Here is a 19,557-nt window from a genome sequence, read left to right as displayed (position 1 = left end):
TTATTACTAATTCAATAAATAAAATGTTAATCCAGAATACGATATATTAAACATATCAGCTTATGATGGCTCACTGTAAGGTATAGGACCCTACAAAAAGTTTCCACAAAGACCGGTTTTACGTTGCTCGCATCCAACGAGTTTTCGCAACCTTGACCAAGTTGTCTGTCCGTGAAATGCGAAAGGCTAATAAATATATCTTTTTTTTTTATATAGGCCCCCGATATTGGGAGCCTCTCGTACCCCCTATCTGGTGTGGGACAGGGACTTTTTGTTTTAATTTATTAAGTTTTTCACAATCTTTTTTATTTTCTTACTCTTCATTTATACAACTTAAGGTCTTTCATTCGGTTTTCTTCCACATTTCTTCTTTTATTCTCTTTCGCTCTGTGACCTTTCATTCCTCTCTCGTTACACATTAACATTTTGTAATTTTATTTCTGTTTATTTACATTGTTTTTTCGCTTAACATTAATATCACATTATATCACATATCTCATTAACAGTTCTTATTTTCTATTTACATAATAAATATTTTTGTGTTGCAGAAGTAACTATCATTCCTACATACGACACCGATGTGCTGGGCTACTGGGTGACGGAGAACGAGGAGGCCTTGGAGAAGTACAAGATCGACTTGTCCCCGTCTGCCTCCCGTTGCACCATCAATCTGCAAGACCACGAGACGTCTTGCGCCGCTTATCGCCTGGAATTCTAGGTGTCGGGCCTATTTGTGGCCTTCTCACCGAAGAAGTGAGCCGCCTTCAGATGCTGCCGAATGATGGAACCAAAGAGTAATTAATTGTTGTAGGAAAATAAATGGACTGTGATAATATGAGGCATTCGGCAGCATCTCCTTCAGACGGCGTCTTCGCAAGAGATCGCTTACAAATAGATGATACGTACTTTGTGATTATTGGACATGAAACAGCTGAACAGTGCCGGTGGCGAGCCACCACACCAGTGAACCCCACAAGACAATCTCTTACCGCATCGGACATCATCATCCCAAGTAATCGACCTAAGAACTGAGACGTCCATTTTTTTCTAAAAATAAAAAAAAACATACAAGAGTTTCTAGAAACGTCATTAAAAAAACACGCCATTTAAAGTATATTTCTGAATGTATTTTTTAAATTTGGTGTTATACAATCAGTAGAGCTTTTATACACGATATTTAGCGAAACCAGTCCATTTTGTTTAGCCGAAACAATGCTTAATCAAATGTCTAAATTTTAGAAAGTTATTTTGCTAACGCATTATAAATTCTAAATAGGTGGGTATACTTAAAAAAATATATATTGTATTGTGTTTTCGATTCGAGCGCTTTCTGGACGCAACCTACGTCGCCGCAGATTCAAGAATAACTTTTTTACGAAATGAACTTTTGAAATTGTACCTGTCTCATGGAGACATCCACGATCGTGTCGCTCGACGGTGCCAGTGCACTGTTTATATTAATGTTTATTAGAAACGACTTTATTGTTAAACTTATCTAGAAAGGCAAAGATAACTTCCCTCTATGTATAAGTAAAGATAAGTTTATGAATGGTGAGAATTATTTCCGTGTGTTACTTTACAATCCGAGCTTCCCTGCCATTAATGTGTAGATACAGCGGTTGGGCGTGGTGTCCTTTGGTTTCGACACGATCCGGCTAGTCCCAGCATCGCCTAGGAAAAGCCTGCATTCCTAGGCCGTGTTCACCCAGCCGGGAGGACACCGCGGCCTCTCGCATTCCCTCCGGAGTGATCTGTGTCCTTCTAGAAATAACTAAGAGCCTAAATCGATAGAGAGCTTAATCCATTTTAAAAAGAGTAAATGTTTTATTAGAACTATATTACGAATTGAACGATCTATTTACCTTTGTTTTTGGTTGCCGGCGTGAGATATTTCTAAAGCGTGTTGTCTTTGCACTGTTTGGGTTGAGGAGACGTTGTTTTCAATGTTCTAGTCTTGTCGACGTGGGCTACTGTTGTTTTCGTTCCTATATTTGATTGTTGTGAAATTATTTGAAATTTGAAATTTTTATCAGCACTGCTTACCCCCTATTGATGTTAAAAATCCGTTTATACGGTTCCACGCGATCCAATTTGTTCGGGTTATGTGAGCGAGAGTGTGAATTCATCTAGAATAAGCTGTCTGGCTTTCCTCGGGTAACTTCGCTCCTACTTGTTTCCCGCAGATACGAATGGAGGTTGAGTCAATTAATTTTAAGTCATTGTAGTGTTAGCGCCCAGGCCCCTCGCTTGTTCCGACGAAGTTACTTACATAACCGTTAAAGGTGAAAACCGGTCACCGTTCGACGGCAGCACAATAAATATGAAACCTTATAAATACTATAACGGATATCGTATATATATATTTACATATGTCTATATATTTTTAATTTACAATCATCTGTACGAATGATATATAATTTTATAGTCGTATATAAAACTAGTATGTGTCTAATTACGTGTATTGCATTCGTGTAAGCACAATAAATTATATTTTATGTCGTTGTACGCTTCCATGTCGGATGTAACAGGGGGATGTTTTGTTTGATGTCTAACCGTCGTTCGTCGGCGATGCATTCGTCTACCCGCACCGGGCATGCTTAAAAATCATTATTTGCTAAACCGTCGGACCGCGCGGACGTGTTTCTCTCACGCGCAGTTCATTAGTACCTTCACAAATGAGAATGCATCGTCGACGACCAGACGAACCGCTTCGAGAACCTTCCAAATATACTACCAACGCTTTGTATTATGTTAACGCCACCCGAAAAACCAAAAACCCGATTTACTATTGTATTTTATAGCTAGAACTCTAATTAATGCATATTATTAGGAATATTAAAAATGTTATTTAAAAAATAAGAATTGTATCAGCTTAGTAAACATCAATAGCTCCGAAAAATAAACCATTATTGAAATTATTAAATGTTGTTATTCTTCTGTGGCCTATGACTACCTTTTATGACTACCCTCATATTGTTATTAACACCGATGTATACCAAACTAGTGTACAGAAAATATGATGACATAAGAAACATTTAATTTTAACGATTAATAATATAAATTGTTTTCTTTAATAATTATTACAATGGAACAAATGGTGATTTTATGTTTCTTGAAGAGTTACGCGAAAGCTTTGGTGCTAACAACTGAGATGCTACGTTGATATTAAATAAAATGCACCTAATACCGCGATATGAAAAATCAGCAACAACCTTTGTCTGATATTCACACTGACATCGGCTAGATGGAGCAACTATTAATCGATCAGAATCGTTATATATAACCTTACAAAAATATGCATCGGTAATTGATGCCGATTTTTCATAAGTTGGTAATAGATGCTTTATTGCAATTACAATGTTGACTAGTAACGAAGTTGGTTGTTATTTTTTTAATCGTGTATTGGGGGCGTATTTCAAAACACCTTGACATATATTTGAATCGTATGCGAAAATTATTAATTGATGGACACTAACAGAATCGCATTCGAATTTTAAATTATCGAAATACACCCCTGTATATATTTAAATAATATAATGATTTTATTAAATATATAACGATATATATGTCGGAGAATATCACAAGAGCTAGATTTCGTCAATACTACTATCTTTTTTAATATGTCGTAAGACATTAGGTGCTTTTATTCCCAGTATATATATATCAAAAGGGTTTTTACGAAATCTATCTAAATATTACCAACATAAAATATTTAATAATTTAAATAATGAAAATATAACATCCTTACATACGCCATTAGATATAATGATAAACGAAATATGTAAAATTAAAAAAAATACAAAAAAAAATACATAAGAAATAATCTTTCCATTGTATCGGTCACATGTTCTAAACATTCTGTGTGTTTGTTGGGAATTTAAGTCATTACGAATAATAAAGGTATTTCAAAATGAATGGCGATTTTGTTTTGGAAAAATGTTCACTGAAAATAATAAGATCTCATAAATCATATGCACATAAACATTTTCTTATGATTCTAACATTATTTGCAATTTCATAGTTGCACAACGAGTCACAGATTTCTCTAATCGTTCAAAAATAAAGAAAGCTATAACTAAACAATACAATGATTGGATAAAAATAAAAAAAACGTGTTCTTATTTTAAACATATATTTATCACATTTATAACACAAGCATTATTCACACTTAATTTACATAAATAAAGATACAAATGTTCGTTTGTTCGAAATTGAAATTAAATTTCCATTTTATGGTAAGTCGCATAGTGTAATTGTGTAGTGCATATAAATCTGCAACCCTGTATCACTACACTATATTCGCTGGATAATTATATGTAAGAAAAAGACCAATATTTAGCCACTTCCGCACATGCAGTGGTAGTCGTGCAATAAAGTACACCGCCCGCCAGCCCGCTGATAAATGCGAATGCTAAACACAGAGTCTTCTGTGTTTGGCACTAATCGGTGCAACATAACTCCTGAAGATGCCCCGTGGAGGGGTAAAACACGTGTTGAGTAATTTGGGCGGTGGCGATTGTGTGATTCGCATTGTTTGCCGCATACGCATTAATCGCATTTTTCATCTTCTACCGCTAGGTTACCACGACTAAAAAATTCAATGTTACATAATTTGACATTTTTAAAAGTGATGACAGTAAATGCACTGAGTATTTTGTTGTCTCTTCTCAGACCCGATCGCGAAGAACCAATCCAATTTTATTGGATGATCCAAGTTACATTTTTAGTTGAAAATCATTAACTTAAATTTATTTTTATCAAAATACTTTAGCGAATATAAGTTTTATAGTGAAAATGTCAATCAATGTTCGTGGCTTTCAGCCATAACCTTGACATATTTACTAAAACACGTCAAGTGTTAGGATAAAGAGGAAAAATCAATAAAATAAAACAATAAACTCGTTCGCATCGTGTAAATAACAGATATAGACTGACATTTTGTTCCAGTGTAAACACATCCTTACATAGTTATTTTTAATCCGGCGAATATAGTATAGTTTTATCAGAATTACTCTTTGTCCGCAAAACCTAAAAGTTTAGCTCAAACCTGGGCTAGAGGTCGACAATCTTTGCTGATTAAAATCAAACAAAACGAGGGTACTTTATATTTAATTTAATAAACTTAAACTATACGTGGGTCAAGAAAAAAGATATTTTTATGCGCAGTACTTAATTATTTCAGAAATAAAGTGGGTCACTTGAAAAAATGAAATGGGTCACTCTGTGACCCGCCACATTGCCGACATCTAATCGAGATCTTTCAATTGCGGTAGGTCTAATTTGCCTTACGCATATGTATTGTACGTTAAAGTTTTTCGAAATACCTCTCTTATATATTATGAAGAGAATATAAATAAAAATATTGAACTAGATTCAATAAATGACATAACTAAGATCTTTGGTTAAATATGTTGTTTATAATAAGCCTTACTGTGAATTCTCTAAGAGAATAAGTAATGGTAAGTTCATGGTGGAACAGTTTAGGGCATTTGTACAAAATAAACGCTATACATGATTGGTTATATGTATAAAAGCTTTGAACGGGTCAACGTATAAATACGAAAATAAAACTGGTCATTAATTTTTGGTAGCATAAAGTCTGTGGGGACAGTAATTCAAAATTTAAAAAAGTCAAAGTTATTTATTATTTCTGATACCACTGATATTCGGTTAGGAATTTATTTCAAACTTTTATACCCATTATCAATCACACTGTATATAAACAGAGATAAAACATTCGAACGTATATTTATTTAAAGTTTATACGTTAGATTATATGGAAACCACTTCCATAAAAACTATCTCTGAATTAAAATGGACGTAAGGACTTCAAAAATTATATTATTAAACGGTTTTATTTAGTTCGACCCGTACGGAATTTATTTAAATCAAAATTAGAAATTATAATTTAAGCACCTTTCCGTTGTCAGATTGATCTGAAATTTGTTACACACATTTAATTTAGATGACAATACAATATTATAAAATCAATAACATTATAAATCTAAGATGGCCGCCGATACAAAATGGCGAATTACGTATTTTTCCTTAACCCCCTCAATATGGGTATCAAATATAAGGGCTACACTAGTAAAACACGATGATTATGTCAAAATTTAAAATTCAAGATGGACGCCGTTCCAATATGGCGGACTAGGTACATATTTTTCCACAACCACCACAATATGGGTATCAAAAAACCGTTACGAAATAACTAAGGCACTTTTTAAATAAATCCAGTTCCAAATGAACTAGTAAATCTATGTTATAACTATGTAGGCTTACAATAATAATCTTATTCTAGAATATTTTCCTAGAGGTATATTTGAATAAAATGAAAGCAATTGTCTTATTAATCATATATAGATTAAACCTAAATTGTACATGGAGTTATTAATAATACGCGATATGAAATAGTGCAACATATACATAATATTGTTATTAAAAAGTAAGGTGATATTGTCATTTAAAATTCCATGCCAATAGGAAGGCAGGTAAATTTTTTCTCCTAGGTTGGTAGGACTGTCTATAACATTTGCCAAGCGTCTATTTGTTAAATGTTGGAATATCATTTGGCTCTGTCCAAACCATTTTGAACGATGTTTTGTTTCCATTGTCAAGTCTCGATTGGACGACGTACTGCATTGGCTCTTCGCTACTTTTTTGGCCAAAAACTCTTCTGATTTCCTAACCCTTATCTTAGCATATTTTTTTAATATTACGTTAATATTCATACGACTTGACTTTTAAGACCCAAGGATGCCAACAGAAAAAACTGAACAAGCGTTCGAAAATTAAGAAACTACCTAAACATTCAAACAAATGATTACTTTGCGTTCAAAATTGATGCCACTATTTTTTTTTTAATTCTGATGTATCTCTACAAATACATAATCAAGAAAAGGGTTAATTTGGCTCCGTTCGACTTCTGATTATTCAGAAAACTCAAAAAACCAATGTGGGACCGCCGTTTTGACACGATTAAGGAGATAAAAACCGAAGTTAAAAGGTCTTTAAGGGTAGAGCGGAAAAAGACTATTCCGACTGTTTAGAAGACTGTAAAAAGTATTGACAATAGTGCGTTTTAGGGTGAAATTGATTTGGAAGAATAAACAAAGAATTGAAATTTTAAAAATCAATTCATCTTACTTCTTGATCACAGATATATATCGGCGTGAAATATAAAATATAATAATTGTTGATAATTGCTTATTGTAAGTTAGACACTCTGAACCACTAAAGTTATTTCTTCGACATATTCTTTTACTATTTCTTTACCAATTTCTACCAGAGCTTACATTGAATTTGTAAAAATATTTGCGATTTTCTGTAAACATACAAATTAACCATCTCTGCTAGTGCAATATTAATAACTCCATGTATTGGAATGTAGCTCTAATCGGCAGTATTAATCTCGCGTATCAGTCAAACACGACGCCTGTTACCTGAGACTGGTAACTTTTCTATTGTTCCGTTGTAATAAGCATGGCACATTATGTTCCAAATTATGCTGTTTTTATGTCTGACATGTGTCAAAGTCAAGTTCCCGCAGCTTACGTAAGATGAAGGAGGACATTGAAAGACTGGAAGACTGTTTAAGAGATGATGGTATTGGACACCAGGATATTTGGAAGATGTCACAATTGTGGGACATTGAGGCACAGAGGTTTTGTGGGTAGGATAAATAAAGGTCGGGGAGAGAGAAGAAAGCATGGGGCGGAAGGATTTGTAAGGTGATTAGGACTCAATACGTTTAGGGAATGGAGGAATGGCCGAAGCATTAAAGGAAAAATTGCGTAGGGGAATTGAAGTATAGAAATAGGCATTAGGTAAAGAGTGCATAGAAGGACAAGATGGATTGGGGAGGGGAGATAATGAGAAGCATCTAAATACGGGGGCGTACAAGGACATGAAGGATTGGGGAATGGAAGCATGGAAGGACAAACGGGATTGAAAATCAAGGTATCAAGTATTATAAAAGAGTGATAAAGAGGCTGTTTTAGCTGTTTTGGTTTCACTAGAATCTCAAGTCATCAGGTTTACGAATGAAGTATGCCACGCGGTGCAGCGGTACGCGGTAGTCATGCATCCATCGATTGCCTTTGCGCAGCGAGCCGTCAATGCCATCTTGCCACAGTCCAGCCGGGAGATACACTGCAATTATTTTTTTTTAAATTTTTAACCAAATACAATACAATAGATACAAATTATAATTTATTTTTGAAAATAAAATGGGTCAGTCGTCAGGGTAGTCACTCTGTGACCCGAGTATTGGTTGTCAAGCCTTGGTATATATAATGGCTTCTTAACCTCAGCCGATGGACGCCCACAGCAAGGAGGAAAAAAGGATTTATAACCCAGTAATGATTTTATCTATGGCCAGTGTTACTCAAACTTTTATGTGCCATACCCCACCTAAGTCTTTTTAAAATTATTTTATGAGCATCTATTTAATATACTAATATACGTAATTTTTAATATTAAAAACATTGAATTTTTAATTTTAGAAACAAAAATAAATCTATGCAATGTGCATATTTATTAAATTCAACGAGCTTTTAAGACAGTTTTGATAGACACCTATTTCAAATGAACACCAACTCCTTACTATAATATACAATATGCCGCACAACTGCGTTGTTTAGCGAGGTTTTAAAAAGTCTGAAATTCCTCCCAGACTCTGCAGTCTGCCGCAGGGAAGTTGACGACATGAACCACCCAGTTGATATTTTGGTCTCGTCAAGCTAAATAATAGGCACCGGAATATAGCATTGCATTTAAATAGCTCGGAGCAAACGGGCAAAACTCGTGTGGAGTCCATTTTTAAATTCCCCCCCACCCCTAACAATCAAATTCTCCCTTAACGATCAAATTGCCCTCGTAACAATCAACATGGCCCCCTCCTTAACGAATAAATCGCCCCCCTTAACAATCGAATTGCTCCCCTTTACGATCAAATAAACTCCCCCACCATTAACGATGTAATTGCCCGCCTGTGGTACAAGTATCCGACGTTCAGAAACTTCATCTTTAAATTAGAGCTGTTGTCAACTTACCCTCCCTGGTAGTCTCTCCAGGATGCAGCACTGGTGCCACCACCAGTTCGTCCCCTATCGCAAATTCATCACGCACTGACTGTGCCGCATCACCGCCCGACACCAGCCATAGCGGCCTGATTAGAGGCAGCCCCTCCTCCAGGGCCTCTCTCTTGTACTTCAACAGCAGTGGTGTTATCTGATAAAAATCATAGCGATCTTACAACAAACTTAACCATAGATTCATTGTTGACCTTCATTAATACGATAACACTTCTAATCGTAGACCTGGATCTCAAAATATTGTTTATACGAGTGGAGACATATATCAGCTTCATCTCTTTTTACCCTCAACACTATCATTTTAGTCATACGATGTCTGCTGTTGTATTTAGGCTCCCCCCTTATATTCCAAATAGGACAATTCATACTAAACCTTCATTATTACATAATTCATCTAAGTTTTATCAAGTTTTTTTTACTATAAAGAAATTAGCTGGTATATATAACTGCAGTTTATTATCATGACAGTTTCAGCTATTAGAAGTTCCCGGCTTCCTTAATAGATTTCAAATAAGAAAAGTTGAAAGCGGCCTTCATTCAGCATCTTTCGGTGATGTTATTAAGGTCTTTTAGATGGACATTTTACGCTGCACTTGCAGGTCCACGGCTTCCATTCCAGAATCTCAACAGCTTTATGTTTAAAGATTTAAAGATTATAATATTCTTTTCTATCACTTTCAAGCCCTTAAGTAACGTAAACTTATCCTAGAATAAGACTGGTGTCTCTAGAGGAATTATTTTTTAGTCCCCCGTTTTTGGCGATTATTTTCAGTTTTGTGTATTTATTAATCTTTCTCCTTCCTTTCTTCATAATTTCTTTCATTCTTTACGTTCTGATCTTCTTTCATACATCACCTATTTCCATCATCTACATCCTTGTTAACATTCGGTTTTTATTGAGACATCTTTTAATTTTGTTTTATTTTTTTAACTATTTTAATATTTCTTTAGTTTTATTCTTGTCACAAGTCTGCTGCACTACTTGTTTATCATCACCCATGAGGGAGCCGACACTTCCTTCTCCTATTTTCTTACCTATTTCCACCTCGAAGTCAATGTGTATTCCTACAAGCTAATAATCGTTGGGAACACATCATAAAGCTATAGAGAAAAATTGACTTACCAATTTCTGTCTTATAAGCGTCAAATTCTTCGCCATCTCCAGGACACGCTCATCGTTGTACTTGCTGGGTAAATGGGTGAACTTCATGACGGGAAGAAAGGTTGCCAGTTGCAACCATCTCATGTACAGCTCCCGTTCTGGTAAATCTATTCCATTTTCTTGCGTAGAATTGCCGCCGTTGGCTTCCATCGAACCCTTTGAAGATGGTAGGAACTGCTCACTACCCGGCCAATAGATATCGCCTCCTACCGCGCCTGGCATTATGAATGGGTAGCCGTTGATACCGTAAGTCAGCATGGTAGGTATAACTTGTCTTAGCGCCTCCCAAGTAGATTCAAATGGTGGTAATGATACGAAAATTGGAGGCCTTGGTAAAGTCACAGCGGAGGACACTCCTATTATATCCAAGGTCTTCTCAAAGGTTTTAGTGAAAATTGTTTTATATTGATCAGGGTTTATCAGTTGCTTTTCACACTGGTAGTAATGGGGCATATCGTACGCTGTTCCCAGGTCAAAGTAGAACGAGTCGATATAATATTCGTCTATCACAGCTTGAAGTTTGTTCAGGATCCAGGGTATGGATCGGTTATTTGTGATGTCGATGACTCCAGCGCTTGGTGACGACCTGAATCTGGTGAGGGCAGGGATTCTCCTATCTCCATTCCTCTCGTTTACCAGCAATCTCTTCTGCACAGTCTCCGCGAAATTTTCACTCTCTGTACTTACAAATGGCTGAACAGTGAAGGTCACTTTGAATCCTCTACGATGTAGCTTATCTACTGTCTCGTTTAAAGTCTGGAATCTTGATTTATCGACGGTAAAATCACCGACTTCATTCTGCCAGAATTCGTTGATCAGAACATGACCCTGTTTGAGAAAGCCAAGGATTATGACGTCTTCGGTGTACTTCGAGATGGTTTCAGCGTTCAGTTCGTGTTTGAACCTGGGTGCGATTTGCCAGACGGGCTCTGAAATAAGAGACTCTAGGGTCTGCATATCCTTTGGTTTAAGACCGTCCCATAGCGGCGCCTGTCTATGACTGTGTATAGATGAGTGAAGCGATTTCATGTCCTTGGCTGTACATATGTTGTATCTCATCTCAGGGTGTTCTGTCAGTTTGTTCACGTACGCAAAGTCATCGTGTTTCGCCATAAGACATATCTCATTCCTTCCGTTATTGATGGAAACGTGAAGTGGTGTCTCTTCATCTATTATCAGCGCAGCGCCTTTGGTATTTATGAAATACCGCGTCAGGACATTACTCCATTGTGATTTCTGTACATCTCCAGTAATAAAGGGAGTGAAGTCAATAGAGCCTTTATTCAATGGCCACGTTAAATTGAGTGATTGTCCGCCTCCGTACCAGTGGACTTTTGTGTCGCTCCAGTCGAAGCAGTCCGTGGGGGCGATATCTGGTAAAATTAAAAAAGAAATTGGGGTTACATATACATATTCGAATAATAAGACGGTCTGTTATACAACCTCAGAATTTTTGTTACATTTATTGTTACAGTACTTTTTTATTATTATTATGGTGTATAATAAAGTGTAAATAAATAAAATAAAAATTATACTTGTATTAACAGCTCCTTATAGACATCGGACTGTTTGTATTTCGTGCGACAGAGAACGCTCTACGAAGCAGAAATTAGCCGATTGTCTCTTTACAAAGGTCGATGTGCCATATTTATCGCCGAGTACTGTAATATATTTCTCTAGATTCAATTAAATTATTACCTCCTTTTAAGTTACAGTGTAGACTAACATTATAATATCATATAAATGATTTTACCTGAATGTAACGCCTTCCAGTGTACGGAGTAACAAGTGGTATTTTCCAGTCCTGGCTGGTGGGGCAGACTCCTCAAGTATAGACGAAGAGCCCGCGCCCACTGCAGGCACTCTGAACCATCGCTCTTCCGGTGCTCCGGTAAGCAAGGGTAAGCCTTCGTTACCCCCTCCAGACTTACAGCTGTGAAACAAACGATAACACAGTTCATTCAAGTGTATTTTTCACGGTTCTCCAGTTTCACCAAAACTTTCACCAGACATACTGACAATATAGTCAAGGTCGCTATAAGTCATTGGATGACCATCGTGGCGATTTTTGGGAGAGGACTTCAAGAAGCAAGTTTCCAGAGGATGAGCAGCAGCATACCACACTGTGATCGTCAACCCGCCTGCCAGGAGTAGCGATTATGGGCTAAAACGACCACTATCTCTACAACAACGTAAGGTTAACTGGTAGAGAAAAAAAAACTTGTCTGCGTTTGTTTTGGGATCTTAGATCAGAGCACGTTTGAAACTCTCGTAGAGTTGAAGAAAGCCTTATAGGGCCTTCAATCTGATTTTAGTTTGTCAAGTTGGGCCCTTTTGGTATTCTTCTCATTACGTCAATTGATCCCACTGGGGGGCATCTTGACACGAGTTTAACCCTTTAGTTTTAATATAAAAATTGTTAAATAAGGGGTGAAAGAAAAAGACTGAAGTAGGGGGCGAGGCACAAAAAAAGGTTGGAAATACTACTTTAAATGATCCTATGCGGCCAAAAAATTATTCCAACCTAAACTGGCTTTCAGTATCTCCACTTCGTCTTTATTGAAGATCCTGATGATCCTCTTCGGCTCGTTGAACTGGACGCTTTCGAAGTAAGCTTTGGTGAGGGCCTGCTGGTGGTACAACACGTAGGCGAAACCCACGAAGAACACCACAGCGAGGAACATGAGACCCACGAAGGCGCGGAGCTTGTAATCCGTCGGCTTCTTTCGCATCTTCTGTGGGATGCTCTGTGGAAAAAGTAAACTCTGGTGATGATGGAAGCGTTTAGAAAGAAAATTTACTTTAATTTATAACATACAAAATAACTGTACTTACAATCGAAATTATTACTCAACCACGTACTGCAGTAGAAGTTAACCTTAAATAGCCTGATTTACGAAAGTGATTTTTTTTAATATTTACTGTGTTTGCTTGAGGGTCTAGATTTTTTTTAAATTTCTAATAAGTAATGTGAACATTCGGTTTACAAGATTGGTATCAAAATTGAAACTCTAGGCTATTAAGGGTTGAACCGCACCAGAGCGATGATTTTGAATAACGAACATAGTTATTCGATTTTTTAAATTTTATAGTCGGCCATTATTGCACGTAAATGTAAAAGGTTGTATTTATAAAAACATAAAAATAGAAATAGATAATATATAAAGGCTAGTATACGATTTTTGCCAGTTAGCCGAGTTGTAAAAGACAGGCAACATTGAAACATAAAAAAGTAAGTAATTAAAAAGATGTAAAAACTGAATTGTGAGTTGAAGGTAAAAATATATTTTGTTATTTGGAAAAACGTTTATTTAATACAATTTAACAATTACAATAATTTATGCGACAAAAATGAATCCGAAATCCGTGCGGTTACGCATCGAACCCTAGTTCCCAACAGAGTCTCAGAGAACTCCAAAAGGCGGCACACGCGTGCTGCGCGTTGGCTGCGTGCCAAGGGTGCAAACAAGAGCGCGTATAGCGCACGCTGTGCGAGTGAGCGAGACGAGTGAACAGTTATGAACGTTGTGATGACGTCCGCGGGAGTTTTTAAATATGGCGGGCTTTTGGAAGCAATATTACTACAATATACTATTTCATCTGAAGTTGTAATCAATAAAGTTAATAATGGTATAAGGTTCGGTTGTGTTTTAGAAAGTCAATCGATGCCTATTTCCTAACAATTATTGAGTTAAGTGTGTTTCAGATGTAAAACGTTTAGGTGGTGTCAAACCTGTAGTTTCTCCTTTAATAAGCTGGCAAGGGAATTGACAGACGTCACAGAGTTGCTGGGTGAATAGTCGTCGTCGTCCATGCTGAACTCCGATCTACCCAGCCTCCTGGGGGCACCGGACTTCCTCCGGGGTGACCTGAGCGGCGTCCTGGAGTAACAGATGCAAGCGTTGAAGATATGAAATCCATGTAATGACGTAAGAAATTTAAAATCGACTCATTAACTGAAACCAAAAATGAAATAAATAATCAAATAATAATAGAATATAAGACAAGTCTAGCAATGTATTAAAAAGTTCAAATCCAAACAAATCTGTGATATCAAAAAATAAAGATAAAGATTGGAAAATAAAAATGTACTTAGCCACCTAAGAGTAAAAAGATGAGGAAAGGAAGGCGATGAAAGCAAGAAGGAATGAAAGAACAAAAATTGCAAGATATTGTGAAGGATAAAAAGAAAAGAATAAAAGAAATTGAGAAGTATGAAAGTGAGTGTCGAATAAAGATAAAACTGTGAAAAAATTATGTGTAAATAAAGTCCTTGTCCCAAACTAAATAGGGGGTACGAGAGGCTCCCAATAGCGGGGGCCATAAAAAAATATCGACTCATTGCTATCACCTAGAAGCATTATAATTTTTTTTATTCAAAAGACTGTTATAACAAGGTAAGTTATTGAAAAAAATTATGAAAAGTTGTTGCAAAACGACGACGCTGTCGTCAATGATGGTACTTACAAAACTATTATCAATATATATTTAACTTGTATCGTTAAAAATATATAAATTTCTAAAATTTAAATACGATATGTCGGGCGTTATTTTGCCGATGTCCATCCTAAGTAAGTAAAGGACCAATATTTAGCCACTTCCGCACATGCAGTTGTAGTCGTGCAATAAAGTGCACCGGCCGCCAGTCCGCTGATAAATGCGCGTGCGGTAAACAATGCGAATTACACAACTACCATCGTTTATTCACTCTACACGCGTTTCATCACGACTCCACTTCAAGGTATAGTACTCCCTCAAAGATCGCCAACATGACCAGTTCTGCACTGATAGCATCTAGCGACTTTCTGCGACCCTATATCATCGATCCACCCAATGATGAACTTACTCTTCTTCTTCTTCTTCCTTCCCTTTTCCCGTTATTTGGGGTCGGGTCTCCTTATCAATTTGCGCCAGGCCACTCTATCCTGGATTGTCTCTGCATCTAGTTGAAGGGGTTCCAGTTGTTTTCCGATATTAGACCACGCAGCTTTTGGACGCCCTCTCCTTCTTGGGAATTCTAGGAGGCTTAAGGCAGTTTTTACCACCAATGATGGACTAATATATAAATATACTAATAAGAAGTTACTTGAGTATAAATAATCTGATTTAAAACATGTTTTAACAAAGATTTTTTGTATACATCAACACAGATGTTTCTAGATGAGACAGATTCGTTCGTATAAATCAGTGGTCTAGGTAAATTGAATAAGCACGTTTAAATGTCCAAGGTCGATGGAGTCCGTCAAGAAACTGGAAACAACATTATTAACACTACGCAGTAATAAGGAAACGTGCGACACCGTTTTACTCTGAGAGCGGTTCATGACAATATTTTGCAAGTCTTTTTTAACATATAATATTATTAATAGAGATACGCAAATTTCGCAAAAAAAATCACCAATTTCGCATTTATATTTTTGAAATTATAAAATTTGGTTAAATTAGGTATTTATTAAACAAAAATACTTGTTTAGTAATTTTATTACTAAATAAAATATAACAAGTAGCGAGGAATTAATAAAACGTTTCGTGGTGCAAGGAAAATTGGAACAGACAGACATCGTCGGAACTGTCACTAATAAGTCAGTAAATAAATGTTCTCTCAAACATCGAGGTACATGACGACGCTTAGAGATAGCTACAGAGACATCAGAATTTACTGGAGCATGACTACAACCACTCCGACAAGAGTGCACGACATATATATATATTTATATATATATATATATATATATATTGGTTATATTTATATGTTTTGGTTGAAGATATATATCTGTATATATGTGTGTATATATATATCTAAAATACATATTAATTAACTTTCAAAATTCATTAAATTTCTCCGAAACAGCTTACTTTGTACTGTATAAGAAAATGGCGGGAAACAGTTTTTACTTTTTTTTAATGTCTCAAATTTAAAGACATAAAATTCAGCCAAGCGCGCACGATAAAATAATATATTTTCTACGACATATGTATGTAGAAATATGCATGCAGTGTTCATTGAATAATGATGTAATTAAATGAATTGAATTAAATGAAGTTGATTTAAATTTCAAATACAAACTGCCAATGTATAATAAAAACGTCAATACAAAACATATGACTATTATATATACTACTAGCTGATCCCGCAAACGTTGTTTTACCAAAATATGAATTTTTTATATTTTATGTTATGACAAAATAAAAACAGAATTCTTGCAAAAAAAAATTAGAGTTTTTAATTAACAAATAAAAAATAAGGGTTGATCGTAGATGGGTGAAAATTTAGGGTTAGATGTACTTTTGTATGCAGTATAAAAAAAAACTGTCTAAAAAATAAAAAAAAATTTAGGGGTGGACCACCCTTAACATTTAGGGGGATGAAAAATAGATGTCCGATTCTCCACCCTGGCCGATATGCGCGCTAAGATTCACGAAAATCGGTCGAGCCGTTTCGGAGGAGTTCAATCACGCACACCGTGACACGAGAATTTTATATATTAGATATAATATACCAAGCAATTATCTCGTTCTGGTGATCTCATATATCTTCTTCTTTTCAGCCGATGGACGATCATTGCAAGGCATGAACGATCCTGATCTTGCCGCATCATGCGACTTTTCGCGACCCTATCTGTGGTCCAACTAGTGGGCAACTTGCCCACGCCGCGTCTACCGACTAGTGGTCGCTGCTCGAGAACCTTTCTGCTCTAAAGGCCAAAGCATGAGCAATGTGACCCGCCCGCTGTCACCACAAACGAGCAGTTCTTCGAGTTACGTCGGTGATCTTGGTTCGTCTGCGGGTATCATCATTCTGGTTCTGATCTCGCAGCGAAACTCCGAGCATAGCCCTCTCCATTGCTCTCTGGTCGATTAAGCGTTATTATATAGATGCCCACTGCTGGTTGGATCGCAGCGTGGGATTATGGTACGCAGAGGAAGCTGCCATCCTCTTGTAACTTCTTTGTGGGCAGCGGCAATTCTATACAATTAAATCACAAAGTTTGAATTATAGGAGATTGTGTTCCAGGAATAGAACGCACGATACACGATCGCAAATCTCATTCCTCCACCGCTAGGCAACCATTGCTCATATTCATTTATATTTTTAAATATATTTTGGCAGGCAATATGGATCAATTAAAAATTAAACGAATTTAAAGACGATATTAAATAATATAAATATTAATTTACGCATACGTACAATACTTTTTAATTTTGGAACATTTAAAATATGGTGTAACTTAAAACTCTTTTCGAAGATTAAAAAGTAAAATGTGTAACAATACAATGCATGTTAATTTTACTAAATTCTAAATAAATAAATTAATAAAATATTATTTGTTAATTTAAAAAGACAAATATTATAATAATAACAGTATTATAATAAGAATATGCATTCAAATAATATTATACGCAAGATCATTGCACCATAGTCATGTCTATAAGATTACGAATTGTAAACAAATGATAAAAAATAACGTAAGCATATTAAAAACATGATATAAATCCAATTATGTAATAAAATTATTTATATTTGTTGAATTAGTTATTAACAAAAACATTATATTTGATTAAAAACAAAATATTTTGTATGTATACATTGTTTTTTTTAATTTTTTGAAGGTAAAACTCCAGCAGTAGAGGTTAAACAGCCAAAATGATAATGATTTCAAATTGAATAATGAACTTGGTATTATTTAAATAGATAAGGAATTTATAACTTAAGAAATGTCAGTAACAATATTTATTATTATTATATATATATATCAAAAATGTATTGCGTATTAAATATATAATGACATATATAAAAAATATGTTTAAAATATATTACGTTCGAGTGTTTAAAAAAAATTGTTAATTCAATTAATAACCTATAAGATGTAAAATAAAAATATCTAAAATAATTTATGAAAGGTTGCAATCATACCAGAAATAAAGATGTATTTGATAAAATACAAAATTCACATAGAAATATTTCGGGAAACAAATATGAAAGTGTCAAAACTTTTTTTTTAAACACCACAGTTTGCACACAAGCGACGGGCAAAGGAATCAACGGTCGCACTGGCCGACGAGTCGAGCCGACACGCGCAGAATACATTCGTTCGCTAAATAATACTGCGACATTTTTAATTATATATTTTTTTTATTTACATAATTTAACGCGTTATCTTAATTGCAAAACGAAGAGTTTACTCGACGAAATTAAAAACCCAAAACTCATGGCTATTGAGGCCATCACTGATAAAAGGATTCGACTTTTTAATTGTACAAATGTTTCTTTGCCTTAATTAAAAAAAAATGGGTTTACATGTCAACTAAAATAAATTAAAACTGCTGCGGTATTCATACGTACGATTATGTATTTTAATAATACATATTTGTGAAGTAAAACAATTGTAATTGTTTCTGAAATGAAAGAAACGACATTCAAAGCATTTGATTCCTATTAGTTAGTTTTTACATTAATTCTCGTGATTGAAGATTAAAGGTTAGAAAAAAAAATACAAAATTTGTTTCATATTGAGACGTTGACATTGACAGTTAAGAAGTTATGACATTATAGATAATTCAAACAAATTAATAATAAAGGAATGTATATTATATATATCAATAAATATTTATATTTATTTATATATACATAGTTATATATTATTCTATATCAGTTATATTTATAACCCAGTTTATTTCTATGCCCAACCTTATACTCGTATATAGAGATATAGAAAGAAGACAAATTCAAAAATTAGAATTGTAAACAAATTTTCTGAAATAAAAATGAAATGGGTATTGTAAAAGAAAATAGGATATAAAATAAATTGAATAAAAATTGTAGTGAAGGAAAACGACGCATAGAAGCAATGAAAGTAAAAGCAATAAGAATGAAAGAAAGTGTGAATATGATGTACGAAAAAAAAATATTCTGCAAAACTTAGTGAAATCATAGTACCTATGGCGAAAAGTAATAGGGGAACGAGATGTTGAGTTCGAGATGAACTAAAAAAAAACTGTTTGACGTCTTACAAACAAAAAAATCTAAACTATATCGTGGATTTAAAATTTAATACCCTTTGTATCTTTGTTTACTATTGTTTTATTGTACTATCGATGCAAAAAATATTTTCATCAAAATTAGGTGCAACATAATTAGTTTTTCGTATTTTAAACTATCGTGGGGATTACATAGCAGAACGCTATAACTTCGTAAGGCGTTCATAGATGGCGCTAGTAGTCCATAGCTTCGTTCCTGATATACAAAATGGCACCGCTTTGTTCGAAAATTAATACGAAAGGATCATTTCAAATAAA

General features: G+C 35.1%; 2 protein-coding genes across 3 annotated transcripts in view; one reads left to right on the top strand and one right to left on the bottom strand.

Moving 5' to 3' along the window:
• LOC137923453 (titin-like) overlaps positions 1-2,975 on the top strand; it is a 167,088-nt gene extending 164,113 nt beyond the window's left edge. Inside the window, exon 11 of the mRNA XM_068766711.1 lies at positions 549-2,975. Coding sequence (XP_068622812.1) covers positions 549-718 — 170 coding nt within the window. The 3' untranslated portion in view covers positions 719-2,975. The remainder of the gene's footprint in view (positions 1-548) is intronic.
• A 4,950-nt stretch (positions 2,976-7,925) lies between these two features.
• Positions 7,926-19,557, bottom strand: part of LOC137923245 (myogenesis-regulating glycosidase) — a 35,634-nt gene continuing 24,002 nt past the window's right edge. Inside the window, exons 1-7 of one of the 2 annotated variants that reach the window (XM_068766436.1) lie at positions 18,176-18,299; positions 13,994-14,141; positions 12,785-13,007; positions 12,014-12,193; positions 10,222-11,633; positions 9,057-9,234; positions 7,926-8,154 (exon numbers count right to left, since the gene is read on the bottom strand). In XM_068766436.1, the coding sequence (XP_068622537.1) occupies positions 8,018-8,154; positions 9,057-9,234; positions 10,222-11,633; positions 12,014-12,193; positions 12,785-13,007; positions 13,994-14,074 (2,211 nt within the window). In that variant the 5' untranslated portion in view covers positions 14,075-14,141; positions 18,176-18,299 and the 3' untranslated portion in view covers positions 7,926-8,017. Of the gene's footprint in view, positions 8,155-9,056; positions 9,235-10,221; positions 11,634-12,013; positions 12,194-12,784; positions 13,008-13,993; positions 14,142-18,175; positions 18,300-19,557 lie in introns of those variants that run through there. The other variant, XM_068766438.1, reaches the window with a different exon arrangement.

Source organism: Battus philenor, unplaced genomic scaffold (assembly GCF_028537555.1).
Source record: "Battus philenor isolate CCGP_79_NKW_IND1 unplaced genomic scaffold, ilBatPhil1.0.hap1 SCAF_21, whole genome shotgun sequence".
Classification (NCBI taxonomy): domain Eukaryota; kingdom Metazoa; phylum Arthropoda; class Insecta; order Lepidoptera; family Papilionidae; genus Battus; species Battus philenor.
The sequence above is the reverse complement of the archived record's forward strand: the minus strand, read 5'-3'. Positions and strand labels throughout refer to the sequence as shown.